Source organism: Peromyscus maniculatus, chromosome X (genome assembly GCF_049852395.1).
Source record: "Peromyscus maniculatus bairdii isolate BWxNUB_F1_BW_parent chromosome X, HU_Pman_BW_mat_3.1, whole genome shotgun sequence".
NCBI classification, from domain to species: domain Eukaryota; kingdom Metazoa; phylum Chordata; class Mammalia; order Rodentia; family Cricetidae; genus Peromyscus; species Peromyscus maniculatus.
In genome coordinates this window covers 2,172,977-2,194,596 of record NC_134875.1, presented here as the reverse complement: position 1 = coordinate 2,194,596, position 21,620 = coordinate 2,172,977, and the positions used below count along the sequence as shown (strand labels likewise).

The window sequence follows — 21,620 nt, the reverse complement described above, 5'->3', positions numbered from 1 at the left end:
CCATCTCTCCAGCCCCACCAGTTCTTTTCTTTTCTTTTCTTAATCATAGGACATTGGATAAAGTGTCTCCTACCTTGGGATAAGCACTGCCACTGCCAAGCCCCTTCTACTTCCTTCAGAAGTTTCTGGTTGGCTTCCTAGCTTCACTTTTGCCCCCCTTTTCTCATGTAGAAGCAATTAGAGTGGGTTCTCTACCTCTTGCACTCTTTTTTAAAAAAATTTTTAATGTATGTATATGGATGTTTTGCCTGCACGTATGTCTGTACCTCCCTTGTGTGCCTGATGTCCAGGAAGGCCAGAAGAGGGTATCAGATCCTCTGGGAGCTGGAGTTACAAACATGTGAGCTATCATGTGGGTGCTGGGAATTGAATTTGGACAATAGTAGCCAGTATTCTTGACCACTGAGCCATCTCTCCAACTCATTTTTTGTTTTTAAAGCTAAGGTCCCATGCATCCCAGGCTGGCCTTGAACTTGCTATGTATCTGGGGATGACCTTGAATTTCTGATCCTCCTGAGTACTGAGATTACAGGCACATTCCACCACAACTGGTTTATGAAGGGCTGGGGATCAGTCCCAGGGCTTCATACATACTGGGCATCACTTGCCAACTGAATAGACTGTCCCAAGTCCCAGAGTTGAGTTTCTAAAGAGCAAAAGTACTTGTCCACTTTGCTGGAACTCCCCAGTGATACTCATAAACTCCAGATGAGGTTCTCAGTTGTTTCCCCGGTCCTAGAATTTTGTAGCATGCCAGCACATGACAGTCTCCAGTGTGCCTGTGTTGCTCTGAATGTTTCTGGGAACTTAATGCTTCCTGACTCCCTCAGTTACCATCCAGCTTATGGTCAGCAACTGCAGGGTTTTTGTTTTCCTGGTGGACGTGGCAAAGCTGGCCCACAGCAGGTACCTGCAAATGTTGCTGGAGACAGTCATCAAGGCATAGGTGGCCAGCTCTGGAGCTAGGGGTAGGAGGCTATGCAAGTCAGTGGTGATCTGAGGGGCCTGTTGCCTCTGATGGGAAGAATGAATTGCCTTTAACTCTTGCCCTTGACCCTTGCTCAGCCACATTTAGGGGTGATCTGGGCTCCCACCTGTATGGGGGAGGTCTGTGAATTACAAAAAAAAAAAAAAAAAAAAAAAAAAAAGCTGGAATCAGGGCAGAGAATGATCAAAGAGTGAGGTTCAGATGGGATTGGTAGGGGTCACCTCTAGAAGAATATTCACATGGTAGTGGGAAGTTCAAGAATGTATCAAGTGCCATGCAGCATTTGGAGAGAGCTCAGCCTAAGGATCTGATCACCATGTCAACTACATTCTTTCATAGGAGCCTCCTTTCCCCACAGCCCTAGGGTGCAGGAGCTACAGACTGCTCCATCTCCATGTAGAAGTTTTCTTTGGCTGGTCTTGGACTGTGGGGAATTGACCTAGGGACTGAGTCACTACTATTAATTCCAGCTTGGTGGCCCCGTCTCTAGAGTGTGGATGAAACAAAGGGAACTGCCTAGGGTTTGGGCTCTCCAGGGCTGCCATTGGTGCACTGCCCCCTCCCTATGCTGCATACCTTGCCCACAGCTGAGCAGCTGGGAGGCTATTTATAAAGGCGGTGAGATCAGCGGCAGAGGCTATAAATGCACTGGACACGGCTGAGCCCCACAGGAACAGTGGTCCAGTGCACCAGAGCTTTGGGCTGCGACACCAGGATGAGTGCCAGTGCTGGTGGTAGTGGTGGTGTGGACTGTGGTGGCAGCAGCAGCAGGTATGACCAGGCTGGGGAGACTGAGGTCCTTTGCACCTTGTGAGCTCACTACCTGCATCCCCCCTTTTCACTCACAGCTCTCAGACTTCCTGTGGGCCTGAGTCCTCAGGCTCTGAATTAGCTCCAGTCACACCAGCACCTCGGTTGCTGCAGGGGCTCCTGGGTTCTGATGATGAGGAGCAGGAAGACCCCAAGGATTATTGCAAGGGTAAGGCCTGACCTTGGCTGCCATGTGGTCAGCCAGATTACCACTGCAGGGGCTCAGGGCAGCCTGGGAGGAAGAAGGTGCCCAGAGACTAGGGCCCTCATGAGACAGATGATCAGCAGGACCAGGCTATCTTGAGGGATAGGGGAGAGAGATGTCCTACTCTGATCTATTGGCCTCCTTCTGCAGGTGGTTACTACCCAGTGAAGATAGGTGATTTGTTCAATGGGCGGTACCATGTGGTGCGCAAGCTAGGCTGGGGCCACTTCTCTACAGTCTGGCTCTGCTGGGATATTCAGTAAGTGGCTGGGATCTGCCTGTGGGTTTGGTTGAGGGCACCATGATGACCATGTGAGTCTGGCAAAGGCTGGCAGCCTATGAGGGTCTCCATTTTACAGGCGCAAGCGCTTCGTGGCCCTGAAAGTAGTGAAGAGCGCAGGGCATTACACAGAGACAGCTGTGGATGAGATCAAGCTCCTGAAATGTGTGAGGCACCTCCCCTACTGTTCCCGGCTTCTTGAACTGCCTTGGGCCTGGCAATGTGGATGCAGGGCCTGCTGGGGCCCTGCAGAGTGGGGCGGGGCTCCCAGAGGGGGCAGGTTCCAGCTGGCTCTGCCAAGTAAGAGGACCTGGAGGGCACAGACCTGAAAGAGGCAGCTGCCTCTCTTTAAGTGGGCCTCAGCTGGACTGGGAAAGGGGGCCAGAAGTGCTTCAGGGGAGCTGAGCAGCTGGTGAGGAGCAGGTTGGAGCCATCTGTGGCTCCTTGCCTTTTTGTTCCAGGTCCGGGACAGTGATCCTAGTGACCCCAAAAGAGAGACCATTGTTCAGCTCATTGATGACTTCAGGATCTCAGGAGTTAATGGAGTCCGTATCCTTTGAAGGATGAGCAATATGGCAGTCAAAGGACCTCAGATTTCTGGTCTGTACATGGGACTCAGCCCTTACAGGTATAGCCCATGATGCAATACCAAAATGCCCTTTGGGCATTTGTGTTTCTGAGTAGGGGGAACACAGGTAGCTAGGTGGACAATGATTATCTGTGGATGCTGCTGAGTGACACCCAAAATATAAAAGGCTGCTTTTGAGGCCTTTTGGAACAATTGGACAGAAGAGTAAGGCTGGTCTGAGAGGCATCACTAGGATGACAAAATGTATCATCCCAACTGGCACATCTTTGCCGGTGACAGAAACACTATAAATAATAAACTGAGACAGTGATGGTCCAGGGAAAGTCCTGCTTCCTTGACCTCTGCACCACTGGAGCCTAGGTGCTCCTCCATGGTGGAGGGTAGGTAAGCCTGTGCCTTTGCTGTGTTGCTGGCTGCCCTTCACTCCAAGTCCAGATGTGTGCATGGTGCTAGAGGTCCTGGGCCACCAGCTCCTCAAATGGATCATCAAGTCCAACTACCAGGGTCTGCCTGTGCCCTGTGTTAAGAGCATTGTTAGGCAGGTAGGTGCTGCCTCAGACTGCCCAGCTTGGCTAGGTGTGGCTGCTGGGGTTCAGCTGTAGCTTTCACCAGGTGCTACATGGTCTGGATTACCTCCATACTAAGTGCAAGATCATCCACACGGACATCAAGCCTGAGAACATCCTTCTGTGTGTTGGAGATGCCTATATTAGGCGCCTGGCTGCTGAAGCCACAGAGTGGCAGCAGTCAGGGGCCCAGCCCCCATCCCGCTCCACAGGTACCAAGAGCATGTGCGGGGATTGGCACCAGGACTCTGGGCCTCAATCCCTGCCTGAATTACTACTTTTTTTCTCCCCAACCCCTACCCCAGTTAGCACCGCCCCCCAGGAGGTCTTGGTAAGTTGTGGCACCCTCTCTTTCCCTGTTTCCTTTTCCCATTCAAGCCAGATTAGGCCATGTCCTCAGAGCTTGGCTCCTCGGCCACATCTGTTCCACCTTTTGAACTTCTGCAGTGGCACCACTAAAAAGCTGGGTACCTGAGAAAAGAGTGATTACACAGAGTGGGTCATGTACTCCAAACTGCCTCTGGTGACTACTGGGCCCACTACCACCTTGATGGAAGGATACTGTGCCTTCCCCAAATGGCTACTTTAGGTCGCTTCATTTAAGCTAGGAGTGGACGAGGAGCAATTTGGGCGGGCCACCAGGTTCTCCCCAAACCACACAGCTTTAGGGAATAGAGGGATAGAAGGAGAAGGAGAGGCAGAGAAATGGATGAAGGGCTGGGACTAAGGGTGAGACAAAAGGTAGTAGCACCATTTTTCTCACACCCATGAGTTAGTTCTGGGGTCCAAGGCTGGGCAGGGAAACAAGGAGGTGACCCTGACTCTGGTGGCAGACTGGTAAGCTGTCCAAAAACAAGAGGAAGAAGATGAGGCGCAAAAGGAAGCAACAGAAGTGGCTGCTGGAGGAACGGCTGCGGGACTTGCAGAGGCTGGAGGCCATGGAAGATGCAGTACAGGCTGATGGTGAGGGGCCAGAGACCACTGGGCCACTAACATGCATGTGGAATCCAGGCCTCTGCTCATGTGTCTTTCTGCCCCTTTTCCCCAGACTCTGGCTCAAGATTAGAGCAGGGCAGCGGCTCCACCTCTTCTTCAGGCTGCCACCCAGAGGGCACCAGGGCTGGCCCCTCTCCAGCCTCTTCTTCCCCTGTGCCTGGGGGTGACCGCAGCCTTAGTCCCAGCTCACAGACCTCAGGTTTCTCAGGGTCTCTGTTCTCCACGGCTTCCTGCTCCATCCTCTCAGGGTCATCTAATCAGCGTGAGACTGGAGGTCTCCTGTCTCCTAGCAGTAAGTGTGGGGAACAGTGGGCAGTGGATAGGCAGGACCAGGAAGAGCGGGGCCAGATCAGTCTCTCTTCCTTCTCTCCTTTCCCTAGCACCATTTGGTGCTTCCAACCTCCTGGTGAACCCCCTGGAGCCCCAAAATGCAGACAAGATCAAGATCAAGATTGCAGACCTGGGCAATGCCTGCTGGGTGGTATGCTGAACATTTTGGGATGACAGGGTGCTTGGTCTTGGGGAGCCCTACCCTAGGCCTCTGGCATAGCCTAGGACTCACATAGCCAGCAGTCTTCTCAAGTACAGCAGAGAGCGACTTCTTGCTGCTCAAGTAGAAGAGTCCTATACCCATGGCAAGGGACGTGAGCCACTAGGAAGGGGTTACCCTCAGGTCACCTAGACAGTCCCTCCTGTAACATCTGGGGAACTCTTAAGAATCAAAGTGAGCTCCATGGAGCTCAGGTGCATGGACCAGAGGCAGGAATGGGCTGTGGGGGCAGGTTAGCCTGGTCCCAGGCTCCTGTTCCCAGGGTTCCCTTTTCCTCCAGCACAAACACTTCACCGAGGACATTCAGACTCGGCAGTACAGGGCCGTGGAGGTGCTGATTGGTGCTGAGTATGGCCCCCCAGCTGACATCTGGAGCACAGCATGCATGGTATGCTAGTTCAGCTGCCTCCATGCCTAGGGCCAGCCATCTGCTACAGCCTTACTTCTCCCTTCTCTTCCAGGCCTTTGAGCTGGCCACTGGTGACTACCTGTTTGAGCCTCACTCTGGAGAAGACTACAGTCGTGATGAAGGTAAGGGAGGCAAACCCTGGCCTTGGCTTTAGGATCTCCAGCTGCCCCCACTCTGACTCCCAACCGTCTCTCTGCCTACAGACCACATTGCTCATATCGTGGAGCTTCTGGGAGATATCCCCCCAGCTTTTGCCCTCTCAGGCCGCTATTCACGGGAGTTCTTCAACCGCAGGGGTAGGGACCAAGTAGGCTTAGGCCACGGGGCTAGGAGAGCAGAGGGGAGGACAAGGACCTTGATTCTGACAGAACACTGGGTGCCAGACTACCTGGGGACACAGCCTAATGTTGCCCACCCTCCAGGACAGCTGCGCCACATCCATAACCTCAAGCATTGGGGCCTATATGAGGTGCTCATGGAGAAGTACGAGTGGCCCCTGGAGCAAGCCACACAGTTCAGCGCCTTCCTGTTGCCCATGATGGAGTACATCCCTGAGAAGAGGGCCAGTGCTGCCGACTGCCTCCAGCACCCCTGGCTTAATCCCTAGATCTTGCTGGAGCTGTGGACAGCAGGGGCTGTGCTGGCTTTGCCCCAGCTCACAGTGCCTTGAGGCAAAGCAGGCAACTTCTACCACCCTGTGGGAACTGCTCTCCCACCCTACTGGGTGCTATTGTGTTCACCCCCTCCCCATGGCAGGATAGAAATGCTGAGGCAAAGCCCACATCTCAGCCTGTCTACTTCTGATCCTCCTAGAGGGTTCTGAGTGGGAAAGAGTGCCTGTTTCTTTCTTAATAAAGTGGGAACTGAAACACTGGTGTCTTGGCGTGAGGGAAGCACATGGCCAAGTTCTGGGGCAGAAGTAGCTTTATTCTAGAGCCTGTTCACCGTGCTAGCTGGAGTGCTAGAGTGAGAAGAGGGTCCTATGGATAGGCTGAGATAACTGCAAGGATAGTTAAGCTTCCACAGCCCGGCCGTTAATGATGCGGATGTGACGAATGATGTCCTGGATGGCTTGAGATGTAGTACCTTGGCCTCCAATGTCTGGAGTATGCATCTGGAGGAAAACAGGAAGCTTGAACATATCAGGCCAAAGTCTGCCACACAACCCCATGGTGGTCCAGGGCTACCTACTGTTTTCTGTAGTTGGAAAGGGCAAGGAACTGGCACCAGGAAGCCAGTACCACCCTTCCCTTACAGGCCACAGCCAGTGCTGGTCACTGCCTGAAGCATATAGGACTGGTCAGACCAGTATAACATGGACTAGAGGAGAGGAAACTGGAAGTGGGACAAAGAGGAGACAAGAGGAGCCTTACATTTTCATTGTCCATAGATGCTAAGACAGCTTTGCGGATGGAGGTGGCATAGGAGTGGAGCCTAGAGGATGAAGAGAACAAGCTTTTGGTTCTCAGGACCTAAAGGCTGTCGAGAGGACTCATGACCAGGCATTAAGAAGCCACTTACGCCGGGTGGTGGTGGCACACACCTTTAATCCCAGCACTCGGGAGGCAGAGCCAGGCGGATCTTTGTGAGTTCGAGGCCAGCCTGGGTTACAGAGCGAGCTCCAGGACAGGCAACAAAACCACACAGAGAAACCCTGTCTTGAAAAAACAAAAAAAAAAAAAAAACAAAAAAAAAGAAGCCACTTACTTGAGGTGGTCTAGCATCATGCAACTTGCTAGCAGTGTGGCAGTGGGGTTAGCAATGTTCTTATTGGCAATACTTTTGCCTGTGTTCCTTGTAGCCTGGAAAGGGAAGAAGTGGGTAGGTGGGAAAATGTAAGAATGCATGGCAGATGATTCTACTTGTGTGCCATACCTGGTAGAGGCATATCCCAGACACAGCAAATGAAGGCATATCAGGGCTTTGGAGAGGGAATGGGGATGCTTATTGTTAATATTCTGATCCCATCCCTTGGCGCCACCCTGTGTCCTAATGCAAAAGTCTCTTTTTAAGGAAAAACTCCACCCATTTCTTCTCTCCTCTTCCGCTTCACTCTCACAAGGTGTGTACCCCTCAACCCCCCTCTCCCTTACCCCCTCTGTCTTCCTCTTTCTGTCTCTCTGCCTCTTTATCCCTCTATTATAATAAAGTCTCCATGTGGATGCATTGTGTATCACTGGCCACCGTTTCCCTGCACATACGGGATACCCTTAGGGTTCCCCCACATAATAATAATTCATAACAGTCATGGGTCTGTGTTTCCTTTAGAAACTTTTAGTCTTAAGCAGCACCAATGGGTAAACGCCACTGTGGGATACTAACTATGACACAAGGCTATTATAAGGGAAAGAAAAAGATGCCAGAGTTGTGCCTGGCTACTCACTGTCTCAAATACTGCATACACATGGCCGTAGTTAGCCCCAGCCACAAGGCCCGGGCCTCCAACTAGCCCTGCACAGACGTTGTTGACAATGTTACCATAGAGATTAGGCATCACCATGACATCAAACTGCTGAGGCCTGGATACCAGCTGTGGGAAAAGAAGTGAGCTGAGTTGTATAAGCTATGAGACCAAGGGTGGGCAGAAGGCTATGGAGCCAGATGGGCTGATTACCTGCATTGTTGTGTTATCCACAATCATGCTGTCAAAGGTGATCTGCGGGTAGCGGGCTGCCACCTCCCTGCAGCACTGGAGGAAGAGCCCATCACCCAGTTTCCTAGATAACGGGGGATAAAAGACACCAGCTTGGCCTCTCACTACAGTCAGCTGGAGAGTACAGAGAACCATGGAACCCTGTGGACTAACTTGTAACCTGTCTTCCATATGGAAAAACAAACATAATCCCATCTATCTCACCTTCTCTAGGGATTCACTAGAGGATACAGAGCCTCGGGGACAACAGAATACAGTCCTGAGTGTGGTCCCTGATACCCTAGACCCTGCAGATAGACCTGAGCAGGCCCTTCCAGCTAGTTTGTAGCTGTTCAAAGTAGGTAGAAAGGTATAGAGTAGACATACATGATGTTGGCCTTGTGCACAGCCGTCACTTTCTTACGCCCACTCTCCTGGGCCAGCTTGAAAGCATATTCAGCAATTCGAAGGGACTTGGCCTTGGTGATAATCTTCAAGCTCTCCACCACTCCTGCTACGCTCTGAGAAGAGGCCAGGGGACAACAAAGGGCTTAATGGGAGTACCACATGATGCAGCCTTATCACTGAGTATATCTGGCTTTTCCAACCCCTTGAGTGGGGACACCTCTTCCTTGTTTCTGAAGCTCTCAACTCTGACCTTGGCTATAATCATCACCACCTACTCATAGAGGATCAAGTAGTTTTGCCTACCTCATGCTCCAGACTGCTGTACTCTCCCTCTGTGTTTTCCCGCACAATGAGGATGTCTATGTCCTTGTGCCGGGTCACCACTCCTGGCAGGCTCTTGCAGTGGATGACGTTGGCATAGAGGTCTAGGCTGGTGCTGGGAGGGTAACAGGGAGAAAATCAAACCAGGCCCTACTAGCAATTAGCCAGGTTCATGAATGTCAGCACAGCCCACCCTCGTCTTCACTGAACCACCACTCTATGTACATGGCTCTCACCGAAGGATGTTGTTTCGGGATTTGTGAGATGGTGGCAGGTTATGATTTGTTTCAATGTTGCCTACAGGACAAAAACAAACAAGATAGGCAAGCTAGAGAGGGATCCTCTGGGCTCAACAGCATTGCTATATTCCCCCCACCTGGCCTAGGGAATGTTCACCAAAGGTTGATCCAACTGGAGAAGAAATACTTCCTTGAACTCTAGGTTATAACTGCCATTGTAAGCTCCATGAGGTTCGAAGGGGTATATGTGCATGCCTGCATGCGTGTGTGAGTGCCTGCATGCACATGCGTGAGTGAGTGAGAGAGTGAGAGTGAGAGTGAGAGTGAGAGTGAGAGTGAGAGTGAGAGAGAGAGAGAGAGAGAGAGAGAGAGAGAGAGAGAGATGAGTTTCATGATGAGTTTCAACAACCTTGACAAGCACCTGGCACATAGTAGGCACTCAATAAATATTTACTAAATAAATTAATAAATATGCTTAACAGCTAGCCAGGACACCCTGCCACTTATTACCCAGGCTATCTTTACAGAGTGACCATTTTTGTTTATGATAATAACATTAATAACAATAAATTGGCTAGCCACACTGGGACCAACAAGATGACCTTGGTAAGTTACTGCCAGGTCCCAAACTGAAGTGCTATCCATGCCCAGCTCAGGGGCAGGTGGAGGCTGCCTGAAAAAGGCCCTAGCTAGGCCATAGCATGTCTGGGCCAGAGTGGCCCAGATATCTAGAGGAAGGAAAAAAGAGGCCCAGTGAGGCCAGTGAGGTAGTATCTGCTAGAAGGTGATTAGACCACACCAAGTGGGAAAGCCTTTTTTGACAGCCCATCAGGACCAGCTGTCCCCCACTTCCAAGTTGTTCCCTGCCCAGACTGACTTCACCCAGAGTGCTTATGGCACCCTGTGGTTCATGTAAGGCCCATTCAATGCCAACATATTCCTCCCACAGAGCGGTGGATGGGTTAAAATTCATAGAATGATTGATTAGTTTAAGGTTGTGCACCCAACCAAGGCAAACCCCAGGAAATATTGTTAGAGTCCTTATGTATAATGTCCATGACTATGCCACTTGGAGCCAGGGCAGCAAGCAGAGGAGCAAACTACATCTCTGATCTTTAGTTTGTGAAGAAAAGCTGTGGGTCAAAGCAGATCCCAGCAGAGGCATGCCTCAGTGAAGGAAGAGGTAGGAAGAAGCCACTGAGCAAGCTCACACAGGCCACTGAAATAACAGAACCATGCTACCAACAGGCCCACAGAAGCCTCTACCCAGATGCCAAGAACAAGAGTCATCAATAACCAGAAAAATCCCTGAAATTGGAACCAAGGGAACCCACAAAAGTCAGTATATAGGCAAAAGGAATCACATATAGCACCCCAACCTGGCCCCTGGGCTCACTCACCCTTTAGGGCCACACGGTTCCGGCGGATGGCCATGATGGCATTTCGGATATCCTCCTCATCAGCATTGGAGCTCACATGTACCTCTTCAAAGTCCACTGGCACACATGCATGCCTGCAGTAAAGCCTGGCTAAAGAAGCTGGCCTAAGGCCTTCCACACCCCTCCTGAAGCCTATACCAACCAGTCTTTCTCCTGCTGCTTCCCACCTTGACCTGGCTCCAGCTAAGAGGGAACTGGACCCACCCATGCCAAACATGAGGGTCATACTCGACCTTCACAGGACTGGTACCACTTTCTTTGTGCCCAGGTCAGCCTAGCAAGATGAGAAACATTGGGATTCAAGGCCTGGGTTTACAGTCAGGCTTTCCTGCTACCACCCCACTGGGTACCTGGGTAGAGTAACAGCTGGTGGGCTTCTGGGTTCCCTGTGCTTCTTGGCACAAAGTTCTTGGGGGCTTCCAGCTTGGCTTGGGGAACAACCCTCCCTGGGAGAGAAGTTAAGGGAGGAAGGTCCAGGCCCTCCATACCTGAATACTGATTTAACGTGCAACATGAGCTCCGGGCCGATGCCATCCCCTGGGATCATAGTCACTGTATGACGCCCACCATATTTAGCAGATGGAGGCTGGAAGAAGGGAGAAGGTCAAAGTGAGCCCTTGGGTACAACCAATGTGCACCCTGACTTGAGCCAATTACCTTCTTCCCTCCAGTACCAATCCCACAGGCTAGCCAAGGCAAGATTGCTGTTCTGGGGCTTCTGATCAGCAGCCACCACCACCCCAAGCCCACCTGGACTTGGGTTAACCCCAAAGCAGCTAAGAGCCCCTCAAATCTAATTCAGAGAATACTCACAATTGTTTGTTGCTAGAGGGAAGACAGAAAGGAAGAAGACATGGATCAGCCAAGGTTGGAAGAACAAGGCTGTGACCAGGGAACTGGGTTCTTTTCCCTGGGGACTCTGTTTAGCATAACTCAGAGGGGAGATGTGAGTGACCTCTGGAGACTGTGCCTCAGAGGGAAGAACAGGAGGGCCAGGGAGCAACATACAGTCATGTGTGCATGGGCACATATACATAGTACACACAGTCTCATATACATTATGTGTATGCACGCTCATGCATACATACACACACACACACACAAAATACATGAGCACAGCTCTCTCCCTCACATGTATATGTACGTGCCTGTGCAAACACACATCCAAGGCAGGTACTTACTGAGGAAATGCTCCTCCGGGGGGCCTCATTAGCACCCAGAACCTGTCAAAGAGAACCCAGATGCCAATGTTAGCTATTCAATCCCAAAAGTCAAGTTCAAAAGAGCTAGCCTAGCTCTTGGCAGAGAGGAAATGATTATCAGTAAACAATTCATTATGTATATAGGACATTCCAAAGCTTCCATTCCCAAAAACTGTTCTACAGGAGCACCAGACAAAGTTTGCCCAATACTTAACTCTCTTGTGGATCAGCATAATAAAAACTACATGCCCTGGCCTGGCATTGTAGTTTTAATCCCAGCCTGCAGAAGGCAGAGGCAAGTAGATCTCTGTGAGTTCAAGGCCAGCTTGGTCTACATAGTAAATTCCAGGCCAGCAAGGTGACAGAGCAAGGTCTTGTCTCTAAAGCCAAACAAAAATAGAACTGTATGTCCCCATCCCATTTGTGTATTGGCTTTTGGCCAATTATTGCTACATGTGCAAGAAAAAAGACTGGTAAATTTGAAATGTTGCAAAAGGATACTCTCAATAAGCCACCAACTCTGAACAATAATTTTATTATGCCTTTCCTTATTACAAAGCCAGTGCATAGTCACTATAATAAATGCAAATAGGGAGGTAAAGAGAATACAGTACCCCACTGCCCTGGGAAAAGCACTGTCACCCCTAGGGAATGGTCCTTCAGAACAGAAATAAAAAATGCCTAGAAAAACACAGCCATTTCTGGAAGACTAATAGCATATACCAATCTCTAGGATGGCTCTCACAAGGGACTGCCAACTGGTTTTGTGGTGTATCCTGGATGGATGATGAATGTCCCCAATCTCACGACTGGGAAGCAGCCATGTTTGGCCATGTGATACTCTAATAGCTTCAGAGAAAAGTTGTTTGGGCCAAATGGGCTAGGTGCTAAAAAGTCATTCACTGTTCTTGAGGGAGAGGCCACATCTTCAGCTCCACAGGAAAGCTTTCCTCCTCTTCCTGCTGTGCCCCACTCACTTAGGAATACCTGAGGAGGCACTGGCATGGTACAGCTAAGTTCTTCCTTTAGGATTCTCTGCCACTCAACCACCAGACAGTAGCAGAGCGTTCTAAGCAATAGCAGAGACACAATAACCATTTTCTAAAGAGCCCTGCCTTCTTCCCAGAAGACCAGAAGGCTCAGACAGACTCTAACCATTCCCCTTTGGGTTACCCTAGTCCCAGTTACAAGAGGCCCAGTAACCCTGGCACTATTAATGCAGGAATGCCACTCAGTGGCCCAAGCCAAGAACTAGGAAGGCTGACTACTAGGACCAGAGTCCCAAGGGCCCCTCACTATATATGCAGCTACCAGCATACTTGGAGCTTCTTTGCTTTCTTTCTAGTACTTGTCAATATCAGATTCATCTTGTCTGCAGGGTCTCCATGCCTTCTATCAGAAGGTAGCATTGATAGCCCTTTCTCCTGGGAGCCTTCCCTGGCTGTTAAGTTCTACTTATACCTTACCCCTACTCATCTAAGAGACATAACTCTACCTGATTATCACCTCTCTGCTCTCTTCCTAGCCTCTGAGAACAGAGCACATTTGTCTTGCCCTCCACTGTCACTCCAAGACCAAGCACAGTGCCTGACCCAGTGCTGGGACCACAAGGAACATTTCCTTAGTGAATAAGTACATCAGAAAACAAAGAAACAGATGGAGACCATGGATATCTGAGTCCAAATCCACCATCTGCTACTCTTAAAATGGCTTTGTGTCTACATCAAAATCCATGGAATAGAAGCCAGGCATGGTGGCATACACTAGTAGTCCTAGTACTTAGGAGGAGAGGTAGGAGGATCAGAAATTCAAGATTATCCTCATATACACAGCGATTTCAAGGCTAGTCTGGACTACATGAAACTCTGCTTAAAAAAAGAAAAGGGAGCCGGGCGGTGGTGGCGCACGCCTTTAATCCCAGCACTTGGGAGGCAGAGCCAGGTGGATCTCTGTGAGTTCAAGGCCAGCCTGGGCTACCAAGTGAGTTCCAGGAAAGGCACAAAGCTACACAGAGAAACCCTGTCTCGAAAAGCCAAAAAAAAAAAAAAAGAAAAAAAAGAAAAAAAAAAGAAAGAAAAGGGAACAGTTAGTCAATCCATGGAATGGAGGTACCAACTTTATTTAACTGCTAGAAATCTTAACAAAGAGGAGGTATGCAAAGTTGTTCACAAGCCCCAGCAGGATGGAGCTAAGCTAAAGTACACCACCCCTCACTCTACCAGCTTCTCAGTCAGAGAGTTAGTTCAAAGCTAGTGTCCTTGGGAGATGCAAGACTGACCCTTGTACTCCCAACACTTAATTCCTCCTGGACTTCAGCTGTGTCAGTGAGCCAGCCTTCTAAGGGCCTGCACCAGGTGTGGCTTACAATCTATGCAGCCCTGCTCATGGAAGGCAATATCACTGCCAGGGCTGAACCTGTCCCACAGCTGCCTCCTGTGCCAGATGTTACAATGGGCTTTGTCCCAGTCCCAGAAAACTCCCCAAACACAGACCCCTGATCTTGCTCTATATAGATGTGGATAGTTTCTTTTAGGAGATTGCGAAGCTCTCCCTCATGAACCCAGGTTGTCCAATTAAAGAAGCCCAGTATGAGGCAGGTTGAGGAGTTGAAGTCCATATTTTAAATGGAATTTCATAAAGCATATGCAGCTTCCTTCCCCAGAGAACAGAGGGGAGAAACTAGTAAGTAGAAGGGCTGCAGGCAACATGGAGTTCTGGAAGGTCAGAGTCAGCAAATGCTTTGAGAACATGAAGTCCTCTCTGCTCACTGGACAGAGGGGAAACTGGAGCCCAGAGAGAGAAGAGAATTGGCCTAATGTCAAGTTCTGGGTCAGTGGGAGAACAAGGCCTGGAGGTGATAGCTCTTATTCCCCAGAGCTAGTTGTTGGCTTGCTGGCGCTAAGTCGTGCTAACCAGAAGCTAAACCGGCTAATCAAGACCCCAAAGAGAAAGCCAAGGAAGCAAAGCCCCAGGGGCTTCCAGCCTCAGGATCCTGGTTCAGTCTCATTACAGGGGTTTGGGCTTGCTTGTTGGCCTTTTGACTACAATCAAGCCACTTGGGAGGCAGCGGATATGGAACTATAAGAATGTATGAGGAATCAAGAGTCATTGGAAAAGGCTGATTCTCCACCTCCACTAGGACAGGTGACAAAGCAGTCCAAGAGAGGGAAACCGAAGGAGGAACTGAGTCTGGGAACCAGACACCAACCCAGGTGGTAAGGGCAAGGCGGGCCAGGGACACGTGACCTCTTCAAAAGGGCTTCCACAAGGACACTAGGGAGGGGACACCCAGCCACTGCGGTCCACCTTTCCAGTTCTTCCGGAGCCCCTGTCACCAGTCACAGACCTCCCCCCCAACTTCGGCCAACCTCCTCACTGACAGCAGAAGCGACCAATGAACTCCAGCGTGCAGCCCTCTCCCCGCCCCTCATAAGGCCCGCACAGCCAATTGAACTCTAGGTTGCTCAAAGGGCCGTTACCCCACTCCTGGTCTTAATGGGGTGTGAAGTCCCCCAGTGAACGCTGCAGCTGTCTCTCACCGTCCATTCACCACTCACCTCCCAAGGACGGCAGAGGAGAGTTGGCTTGAACACTGCCTTTGCAGCACCGCCAGCAGCTATCGCCACCTTCAGCGCCATGACGAGAAGTGAGGACCTCTACAGGTCAAAACGTTAAGACACTGTTCTCGCGAGAACTCAGCCCTGCGAGAGGTCGGGGGATACAGGGTAAGAAAAGCTAGCACTACGCACGCGCACGGTTTCACCGGTTCCTACGCCCCCTTCCGGTGCCTCTAACGCTGTTGCCGCCATCTTGGGGGGGGGCAGGGAAGTGTGACCGGTTGGGACCCTGGCTAGGGAAGCGGACACGTCAGTGCCGCCAGCGACGTCACCAGGCCCGGCCCAGCCCGCCGGCGCACGATTGGGTGCTGAGGCCGCTTACGCGTCGCGCTTCCTCGTCTGCTCCGCATGTTCAGGGCGGCTTGCTCTCTTTTCCCTTCGGCAGAGAAGAGGCGATGGCGGCGATGGCATCTTTCGGCGCCGTGGCGCTACTCCTGCTGTCCGGCTTATCTTGCTGCTCAGGTAGCGGCCTGGCCGGAGGTTGTTTCGGGCGAGCCTCTGTCCCATGGCAGGTGGTGCTGGGGGAGGAAGGGTGCGCGCGAGGCAGGGGCCTGGCCCTTCCCGGGGCTCGTCGCTACTGGGATCTTCCCCTGCTGGGTGGCGTGGCGTGGCGTCCGAAGCACCACACACCCGTTTACCCGGCAGCCAGGCTGCTGGAAGAAACAGCCAAATGCTTTCTTGTCTGCTTTTGGGAGAGCCCCAAAGCCGCACCATGCTCTGGCCACCAGCTCCAGCCGGGAAGGTGATACGTCCTTGGTTCCTGTGTCAGAAGGTAGTCGCACAAGAGCAGTGCTTATCAGCACCTGGCAACTCCCTGTGTGAGAAATAGTGCCGGCAGAGAGGAACCAATGCTGTGTAGGCCAGGCTTCCCCAAGAGAAATCTAAGAGAGGAAGCAAGGACCCTCCAGGCAGAGGAGCAGAGTAAGTGCACGAGGCAAGTTAGATAGGGAGCTTTTAGTGCCCGGACCCTAGACATTCCATGAGGCCCTGGTGTATCCAATCCCAAGGATCATAGCAGAATTGAGCTCTGCACAGACCCATTGGTAGTTTTGAGCCATTTGTAACACCTGGTGGTGGTGGTGGGGGGGTGAGCTTAACCTGGAGTCTAGACATGTCTTTTGGAAGTTGTTAGAGAAGCAACTCAGACCTGAGAGCCTGAATTGAGCAGTACTTGGCTTCTATACATACAGGTAGCCTTCCTCCATCCTTCCTACTCATACCTCAGAGAATCCTCTGGTCTGTTGCTAGCAGTGTCTTAAAAAGACAAACCTGGCTGTAAAACCTATTAGGGGTTCCACAGTGTCCACAGGAAAAAGGCCCAGCCTAGCAAGGCACAGAAGGGTTCCAAGACATCACACGTAGAGAACAGTTGGATGAGGACTATCCCATTTAGTGTTTACTTCATACCCTGTGACATAATACCCTTAATTTTCCTGTGGCCACGTTTCCTCAGAGGTGCTTAGTTTACAGGGACAGGTTGGTGTTTGGATCCAGAGTTTACTTCTCTCAGGAAACACTAGGACCATTCTTGACCTTGTCAGCTGGCTGGATGTAGAGCCCCCCCCCCTTTTTTTTTTTAATTTTTTGAGACAAGGATTCACTGTGTGACAGTCCTAGCTGTCCTGGAACTTGCTTTGTAGACTAGGCTGGCCTTGAACTCACAGAGACCTGCCTGCCTGTGCCTCCCAAGTGCTGGGATTAAAGGCATGCACCACCACTGCCTGTCAGGACCCTTACTTTGAAAGTCCTGTGTGTTGCCAGCACCCCACTTAGTGTCTGCAGAATGTAGTAAGCTATTGAGGCAGTACATGGCTCTGAATTGAGGCTATCTTGGTCTACTGGGCTCCTGGAGTGCTCCAGGCTCAGGTGAGCGGCTTCATGGCCTAATTCAATAAATCAGCTCCCCTGCTGTCCTCAAACACACTCCTGCTTCTTCCATGTTTTTGCTTCAAGGTTCACCTCTGAAGAGCCTTCCCTACCCCACCCTAACCTGTCTCAACATCTCTCACTGGCCCCTTCCATTATACTTCAGACCGAGTACTAGGATCCACCTTCCAGACCCCTCCTGTCAGGAACAGAAGGATTTGTGTGTCCTTAGCTCACCAAGTCTGAGAGGCAGAACCAGGGTGAGCCCTTTTGCCTGGAACACACAAATTGGCTTTGCCTCCTTCCCACAGCAGAGGCCTGCCTGGAGCCCCAGATCACCCCTTCTTACTATACAACCTCAGATGCCGTCATTTCTACAGAGACCGTATTCATCGTGGAGATCTCACTGACTTGCAAGAACAGGGTGCAGGTGAGACAGCAGGGACTCAGCAGAGACGGTGCAGGGGAAGAGATGAGGGTGGCAGTGCTCTTCACTGGCAGTTGACAGTGACCTGAGGATCCTATCAACAGGGAGAATAAGGATTCCAATTCACAGGGTGCAGGAGAGATGAGGGCACAGCGAGGCCAGATCCTAGCAAGTACTTCAAGAGCATTTTCCTGACCTGCTTGGTATGCTTTGCCTCCATGCAGTAATGTGGGTAGACACCCCACTGTTTCCTGGATGAATGTCTGGAACGGGAGAAAGAACTAGGGTCAGGCCCCATGCCCCTCCATCTTTCTGGTTGCAGTTTACCTGAGTGTGTGTCTGTATGGATGTTCTGTAAGTTTAAAATTGAGAACCCCAGCCTCAACCCCTGACCTGCTCTTCCAAAAATCTGAAAGAAATTGGACCTTTTGGGGGGATAATAGTCTTAGGGTTAAACACCTCATTTGGCACCTCTCTCTCAAGGTGCAAGAAACCACAAGGCCATTTTTGTCATCCTACCCCTGTGTACAGCTAATAGACTTGCTGTGGGTTAGGTTAAGGTGGTCATAGGGGAGATCCAGCTCTATTCACCTCTAGGAAAACATGAAGGAAGATGGTGACAGTATCCATGGGTGTGACCTAGCATGGCTCTGGGCTGTGGCAGACCTTTTCCTTGGGTCTTCTATGGCAACCCCCACCAATATAGCCCTCAACTGGCCTACTTTTCTAGTCATGGTACTGCTTTGGGCAGCACAATGGGGGTTCTGTGTATGCCTAGAGAAGGGAGGAAAATATGACTCTTGTTCTGTTGTCCCCACCTCCCCCATCCAGAACATGGCTCTTTATGCCGACGTTAGTGGAAAACAATTTCCTGTAACCCGGGGCCAGGATGTGGGCCGATATCAGGTAAGGGATACTGAATTCAGGGTTGTGGGGGAAACGGTTCAAAGCAGGGTTATAGGCCAAAGACTCAGGCACTGCTCATAGTGGTGCTGTGCCAGCACTAGCAGAATGGCCTTCATTTGTTTGCTATGCCTACCCTTTGCCAAACACCTAACCAGGTTTCATGGAGCCTGGAGCATAAGAGCGCCCACGCGGGCACCTATGAGGTCAGATTCTTCGATGAAGAGTCCTACAGCCTCCTAAGGAAGGCGAGTATCATCTGGGAACTCTGAGGCCCCAAGGAGGGAGGACATGCCCCATTTCTGTAGCCCTCTCGCCCTGATCACTCTAGTCCCCTTCTGCACCATCAGCCCTCTAGGTGCCTAGTTTACATGGAGCAGGACTGGGTATCTTCTTCCTGCCCCTGATTCCTCATTTGTCTCTTGCTCATTTTCCCCTTACCTGGGCAGCCCATCCAGCACCTTTTGACCCCAGCATCTCCCTTATAGGCTCAGAGAAATAATGAGGACGTTTCCATCATCCCGCCTCTGTTTACAGTCAGTGTGGACCATCGGGTAAGTGGCCTTGTCTTGGGAACAGAGAACACAGGGCACACCTCATCTTTTTGGGTTGAGTCTAAGGAAAAGCTCTCATCCTCTGCAGCTCAGCTTCAATCTCTGTGTCCTGAGGACAAGTGATTAAGAGTGGCTGGTCTACTTTCCTGTCACTCGCCTGAGCTGTCTTTTGGTCTTTTTCTTGTAGGGCACCTGGAATGGGCCGTGGGTCTCTACAGAAGTGCTGGCTGCAGTAATCGGCATAGTGATCTACTACCTAGCCTTCAGTGCAAAGAGCCACATCCAGGCCTGAGGGCAGCATCCTCAACCTTCTATTGCTTCTTTCAATAAACGGTTGCTATTTGACATGAGTACATTTAAGACACGGGATTCCTGTGTCCATGGGGAGAGCTAGATATCCAGCTGCCCCTGTCCACCTGAATAGCAGAGATACTGAATGGGGATCTGTACTTTCCCCAGCGTCCTCTGTTTTCTTTTCTAGTATGTAGCCTCTTTAGAAAAGATCATCTTTCCAGCCGGGCAGTGGTGGCACACACCTTTAATCCTAACCACTTTGGAGGCAGAGGCAGGTAGATCTGAGTTCATGGCCAGCCTGTCTACAGAACAACTTCCAGAATGGCCAGGGCTACAGAGAAACCCTGTCAAAATCAAAGAAAAAAAGAAAAGACCATCTTTCTTGTCCTCACTAGTCCCCAGAGCAGAACTGGGTCTCCACCAGGCTTCTTTTTTTTTTTTTTTCTCTCTCTCTCTTTTTTTATTTTATTTTACAATACCATTCAGTTCTACATATCAGCCACGGGTTCCCCTGTTCTCTCCCCCCCCCCCCCCCACACCCTCCCCTTACCCCCAGCCTACCCCCCATTCCCACCTCCTCCAGGGCAACGCCTCCCCCGAGGACTGCGATCAGCCTGGTAGACTCAGTCCAGGCAGGTCCAGTCCCTTCCTCCCAGACTGAGCCAAGTGTCCCTGCATAAGCTCCATCCACCAGGCTTCTTGTCAGAAAGCGTTCCCATGGTCAGCCTAGGGTAGGTAGGACCCTGTGACTCTGGGACTGCCTTGGGCTGGAGGGCCTTTACTGCACCTGTGATTGGGAATGGCATCTTCCCATGCAGAGAAGGCAAAGGCCTTTCCTAGTCTCCCCCAAATACAGCAGTCAGAACCGTCACAACCAGCCTCATCTTTACGGTGGCGCCTATGTTGGGGATGGTCAAAAGCACATGCAAGTGCTTTTATGCTTTGCTTGCTTAGCACTGAAGCCGTCTTGCTGATGCATTTGTAGTTGTCACATGTACCAGCTGCCCCAAGCACAGGGGAACATTCCTTCTGGACTCCACACCCGAACCATGCCATGTTGCTTCCTGGCCTGCTGCTGTTTACAATATCCAATTTAGTGCTGGATCTTTGAAGAGCAGACTCCCATACTTACAGGAGTTCCTTCCCTAATGAGGCCTCTGCTATGAGCATGTAGGGCCTGTAAGACAGGCCAGGAAGCTCTGCTTGTACTCTGTGTTATCTCTTTGCCCAGGTTTTAACATAAGCTGGGTACCAGCCAGTTGAGTAGTGCTCCTTAGTACTATGGAAGGATAGTTGGGAAGAGGCTGGATGCCAAGCCCCAAGTAAACCCATCTTGCTGCATGCCTAAAGCCACTTTGCTAGTGCTATCTGGTGTCCATGATAGGTCATTGGAACAGCTGGCCACATCCTCGCACCTAGGCTTAACCTCTGTGGCAAACAGTGAAAGGGTTGGGTGCTGGCTGGGGGTGTAGAAGGTGTCAGAGCATATAAGCACAGTTTATGACCCAGGTTCATCCAAGCCAAGGGGTCTGCCATTCTCAGTTCTTGGGATGAGTCTGGGATGCACTAGGGAGTAGTGCTGAGAGTCTGACAACAGTAGGTGAACAGCAGATTCAGGAAAGGCCAGAGTTGGAAGCAGTAGCTTCTCCCCTTGGCCGCTGAGGTTCAAATGACAAGTGACTTTTTTATGTTCTGACATCAGCCTGTAGTCAGTCAGTGAGTGGCAACAGCTATTGGCCAACCAGTTGCTCTTTCTGGTTCTGTCTCCACCACCTGGTCAGATGGCAATGATAGCTAAAGGTGAAGTTGGTGTTCCAGGGTATCAGTAACCTAGTGCTGCCAGCCATCCTGATGCCACCTTTCCCCGAGCTAGCCAAGGCAGCATCAATATCAGCCCACACCCTGGTCCTAAGACCCCACCACCAGAGACTAGGATGACTCCAGAGCTTGCAGTAGTCTCCTTCACTGGGAAGTGGTAGAAAGCTGGAGACACCCCTAAAAGCACCTGGAGCCAGTATCTAGCCCTCTGCTCTCCCATTCCCACCACTCCCTACAAGCCTCTTTCCCTTCCCTATTCACCAGCATGGTTGCAATGTACACTCCCATCCAGAGCTGTTAAGTGGCAGGGCGATGAGGCTGTGTCCTTGTGACCCAGCCTTCCCAGCAACAGGATTCAGCTTCTGGGAACCGGCCCTCAGATTTCCCACTCATCCATCTTGGCATCTTGCCTACCACCAATTTGCTGTAGAAATCTGGGCCTTTAGGAACTAATGAACTGACTCCGAGCACAAACAGCATGATGACAATGAACACAAGGAACCCAAT

At 51.0% G+C, this 21,620-nt stretch overlaps 3 protein-coding genes across 9 annotated transcripts; 2 read left to right on the top strand and 1 right to left on the bottom strand.

The window, feature by feature from the left end:
- The first annotated feature begins 1,490 nt into the window (after nucleotides 1–1,490).
- Srpk3 (SRSF protein kinase 3) lies at nucleotides 1,491–7,091 on the top strand. 2 transcript variants are annotated; one of them, XM_006992469.4, is made up of 15 exons: nucleotides 1,491–1,759; nucleotides 1,837–1,967; nucleotides 2,154–2,262; nucleotides 2,363–2,450; nucleotides 2,745–2,832; nucleotides 3,308–3,414; nucleotides 3,485–3,650; nucleotides 3,744–3,769; nucleotides 4,272–4,401; nucleotides 4,487–4,726; nucleotides 4,815–4,915; nucleotides 5,265–5,372; nucleotides 5,446–5,515; nucleotides 5,597–5,689; nucleotides 5,816–7,091. In XM_006992469.4, the coding sequence occupies exons 1-15, from the start codon at nucleotides 1,632–1,634 to the stop codon at nucleotides 5,998–6,000; spliced, it is 1,770 nt and encodes a 589-aa protein (XP_006992531.2). In that variant the 5' UTR covers nucleotides 1,491–1,631; the 3' UTR covers nucleotides 6,001–7,091. The 2 variants fall into 2 exon arrangements, with proteins under 2 accessions (XP_006992531.2, XP_076418193.1); XM_076562078.1 differs by lacking the exon at nucleotides 5,597–5,689 and having other exon boundaries at nucleotides 5,816–6,146.
- Idh3g (isocitrate dehydrogenase (NAD(+)) 3 non-catalytic subunit gamma) lies at nucleotides 6,300–15,347 on the bottom strand. Of its 2 annotated transcripts, XM_006992470.3 has the most exons (13): nucleotides 15,192–15,347; nucleotides 11,614–11,655; nucleotides 11,246–11,257; nucleotides 10,921–11,018; nucleotides 10,394–10,506; nucleotides 8,991–9,051; nucleotides 8,737–8,869; nucleotides 8,413–8,546; nucleotides 8,008–8,110; nucleotides 7,777–7,923; nucleotides 7,101–7,195; nucleotides 6,767–6,827; nucleotides 6,300–6,507 (listed from the first exon to the last, which is right to left on the bottom strand). In XM_006992470.3, exons 1-13 carry the CDS (start codon nucleotides 15,270–15,272, stop codon nucleotides 6,406–6,408), a joined length of 1,182 nt encoding a protein of 393 aa, XP_006992532.1. In that variant the 5' UTR covers nucleotides 15,273–15,347; the 3' UTR covers nucleotides 6,300–6,405. The 2 variants fall into 2 exon arrangements, with proteins under 2 accessions (XP_006992532.1, XP_015841569.1); XM_015986083.2 differs by lacking the exon at nucleotides 11,246–11,257.
- Ssr4 (signal sequence receptor subunit 4) lies at nucleotides 15,237–19,351 on the top strand. 5 transcript variants are annotated; one of them, XM_076562079.1, is made up of 6 exons: nucleotides 15,237–15,359; nucleotides 17,429–17,547; nucleotides 18,376–18,450; nucleotides 18,606–18,695; nucleotides 18,936–19,001; nucleotides 19,189–19,351. In XM_076562079.1, the coding sequence occupies exons 3-6, from the start codon at nucleotides 18,379–18,381 to the stop codon at nucleotides 19,291–19,293; spliced, it is 333 nt and encodes a 110-aa protein (XP_076418194.1). In that variant the 5' UTR covers nucleotides 15,237–15,359; nucleotides 17,429–17,547; nucleotides 18,376–18,378; the 3' UTR covers nucleotides 19,294–19,351. The 5 variants fall into 5 exon arrangements, with proteins under 5 accessions (XP_076418194.1, XP_006992533.1, XP_076418195.1 ...); XM_006992471.4 differs by lacking the exon at nucleotides 15,237–15,359 and adding an exon at nucleotides 15,461–15,713; XM_076562080.1 differs by lacking the exon at nucleotides 15,237–15,359 and adding an exon at nucleotides 15,521–15,713 and having other exon boundaries at nucleotides 17,432–17,547; nucleotides 18,922–19,001.
- The last annotated feature ends 2,269 nt before the right edge of the window (nucleotides 19,352–21,620 follow it).

Bases quoted from the DNA above. Each gene is read 5' to 3' on its own strand.
- Srpk3 (XM_006992469.4), top strand. From the start codon at position 1,632: ATGCACTGGACACGGCTGAGCCCCACAGGAACAGTGGTCCAGTGCACC. The intron at 4,402-4,486 runs GTGAGGGGCCAG...CCTTTTCCCCAG, and splicing joins AGATGCAGTACAGGCTGATG to ACTCTGGCTCAAGATTAGAG. The intron at 4,916-5,264 runs GTATGCTGAACA...CTTTTCCTCCAG, and splicing joins TGGGCAATGCCTGCTGGGTG to CACAAACACTTCACCGAGGA.
- Ssr4 (XM_006992471.4), top strand. From the start codon at position 15,647: ATGGCGGCGATGGCATCTTTCGGCGCCGTGGCGCTACTCCTGCTGTCC. The intron at 18,451-18,605 runs GTAAGGGATACT...ACACCTAACCAG, and splicing joins AGGATGTGGGCCGATATCAG to GTTTCATGGAGCCTGGAGCA. The intron at 19,002-19,188 runs GTAAGTGGCCTT...TTTTTCTTGTAG, and splicing joins CAGTCAGTGTGGACCATCGG to GGCACCTGGAATGGGCCGTG.
- Idh3g (XM_006992470.3), bottom strand. From the start codon at position 15,272: ATGGCGCTGAAGGTGGCGATAGCTGCTGGCGGTGCTGCAAAGGCAGTG. The intron at 11,656-15,191 runs GTGAGTGGTGAA...TCTCTTTGACAG, and splicing joins TCCTCTGCCGTCCTTGGGAG to GTTCTGGGTGCTAATGAGGC. The intron at 7,196-7,776 runs GTGAGTAGCCAG...TTCCCTTTCCAG, and splicing joins TGTATGCAGTATTTGAGACA to GCTACAAGGAACACAGGCAA.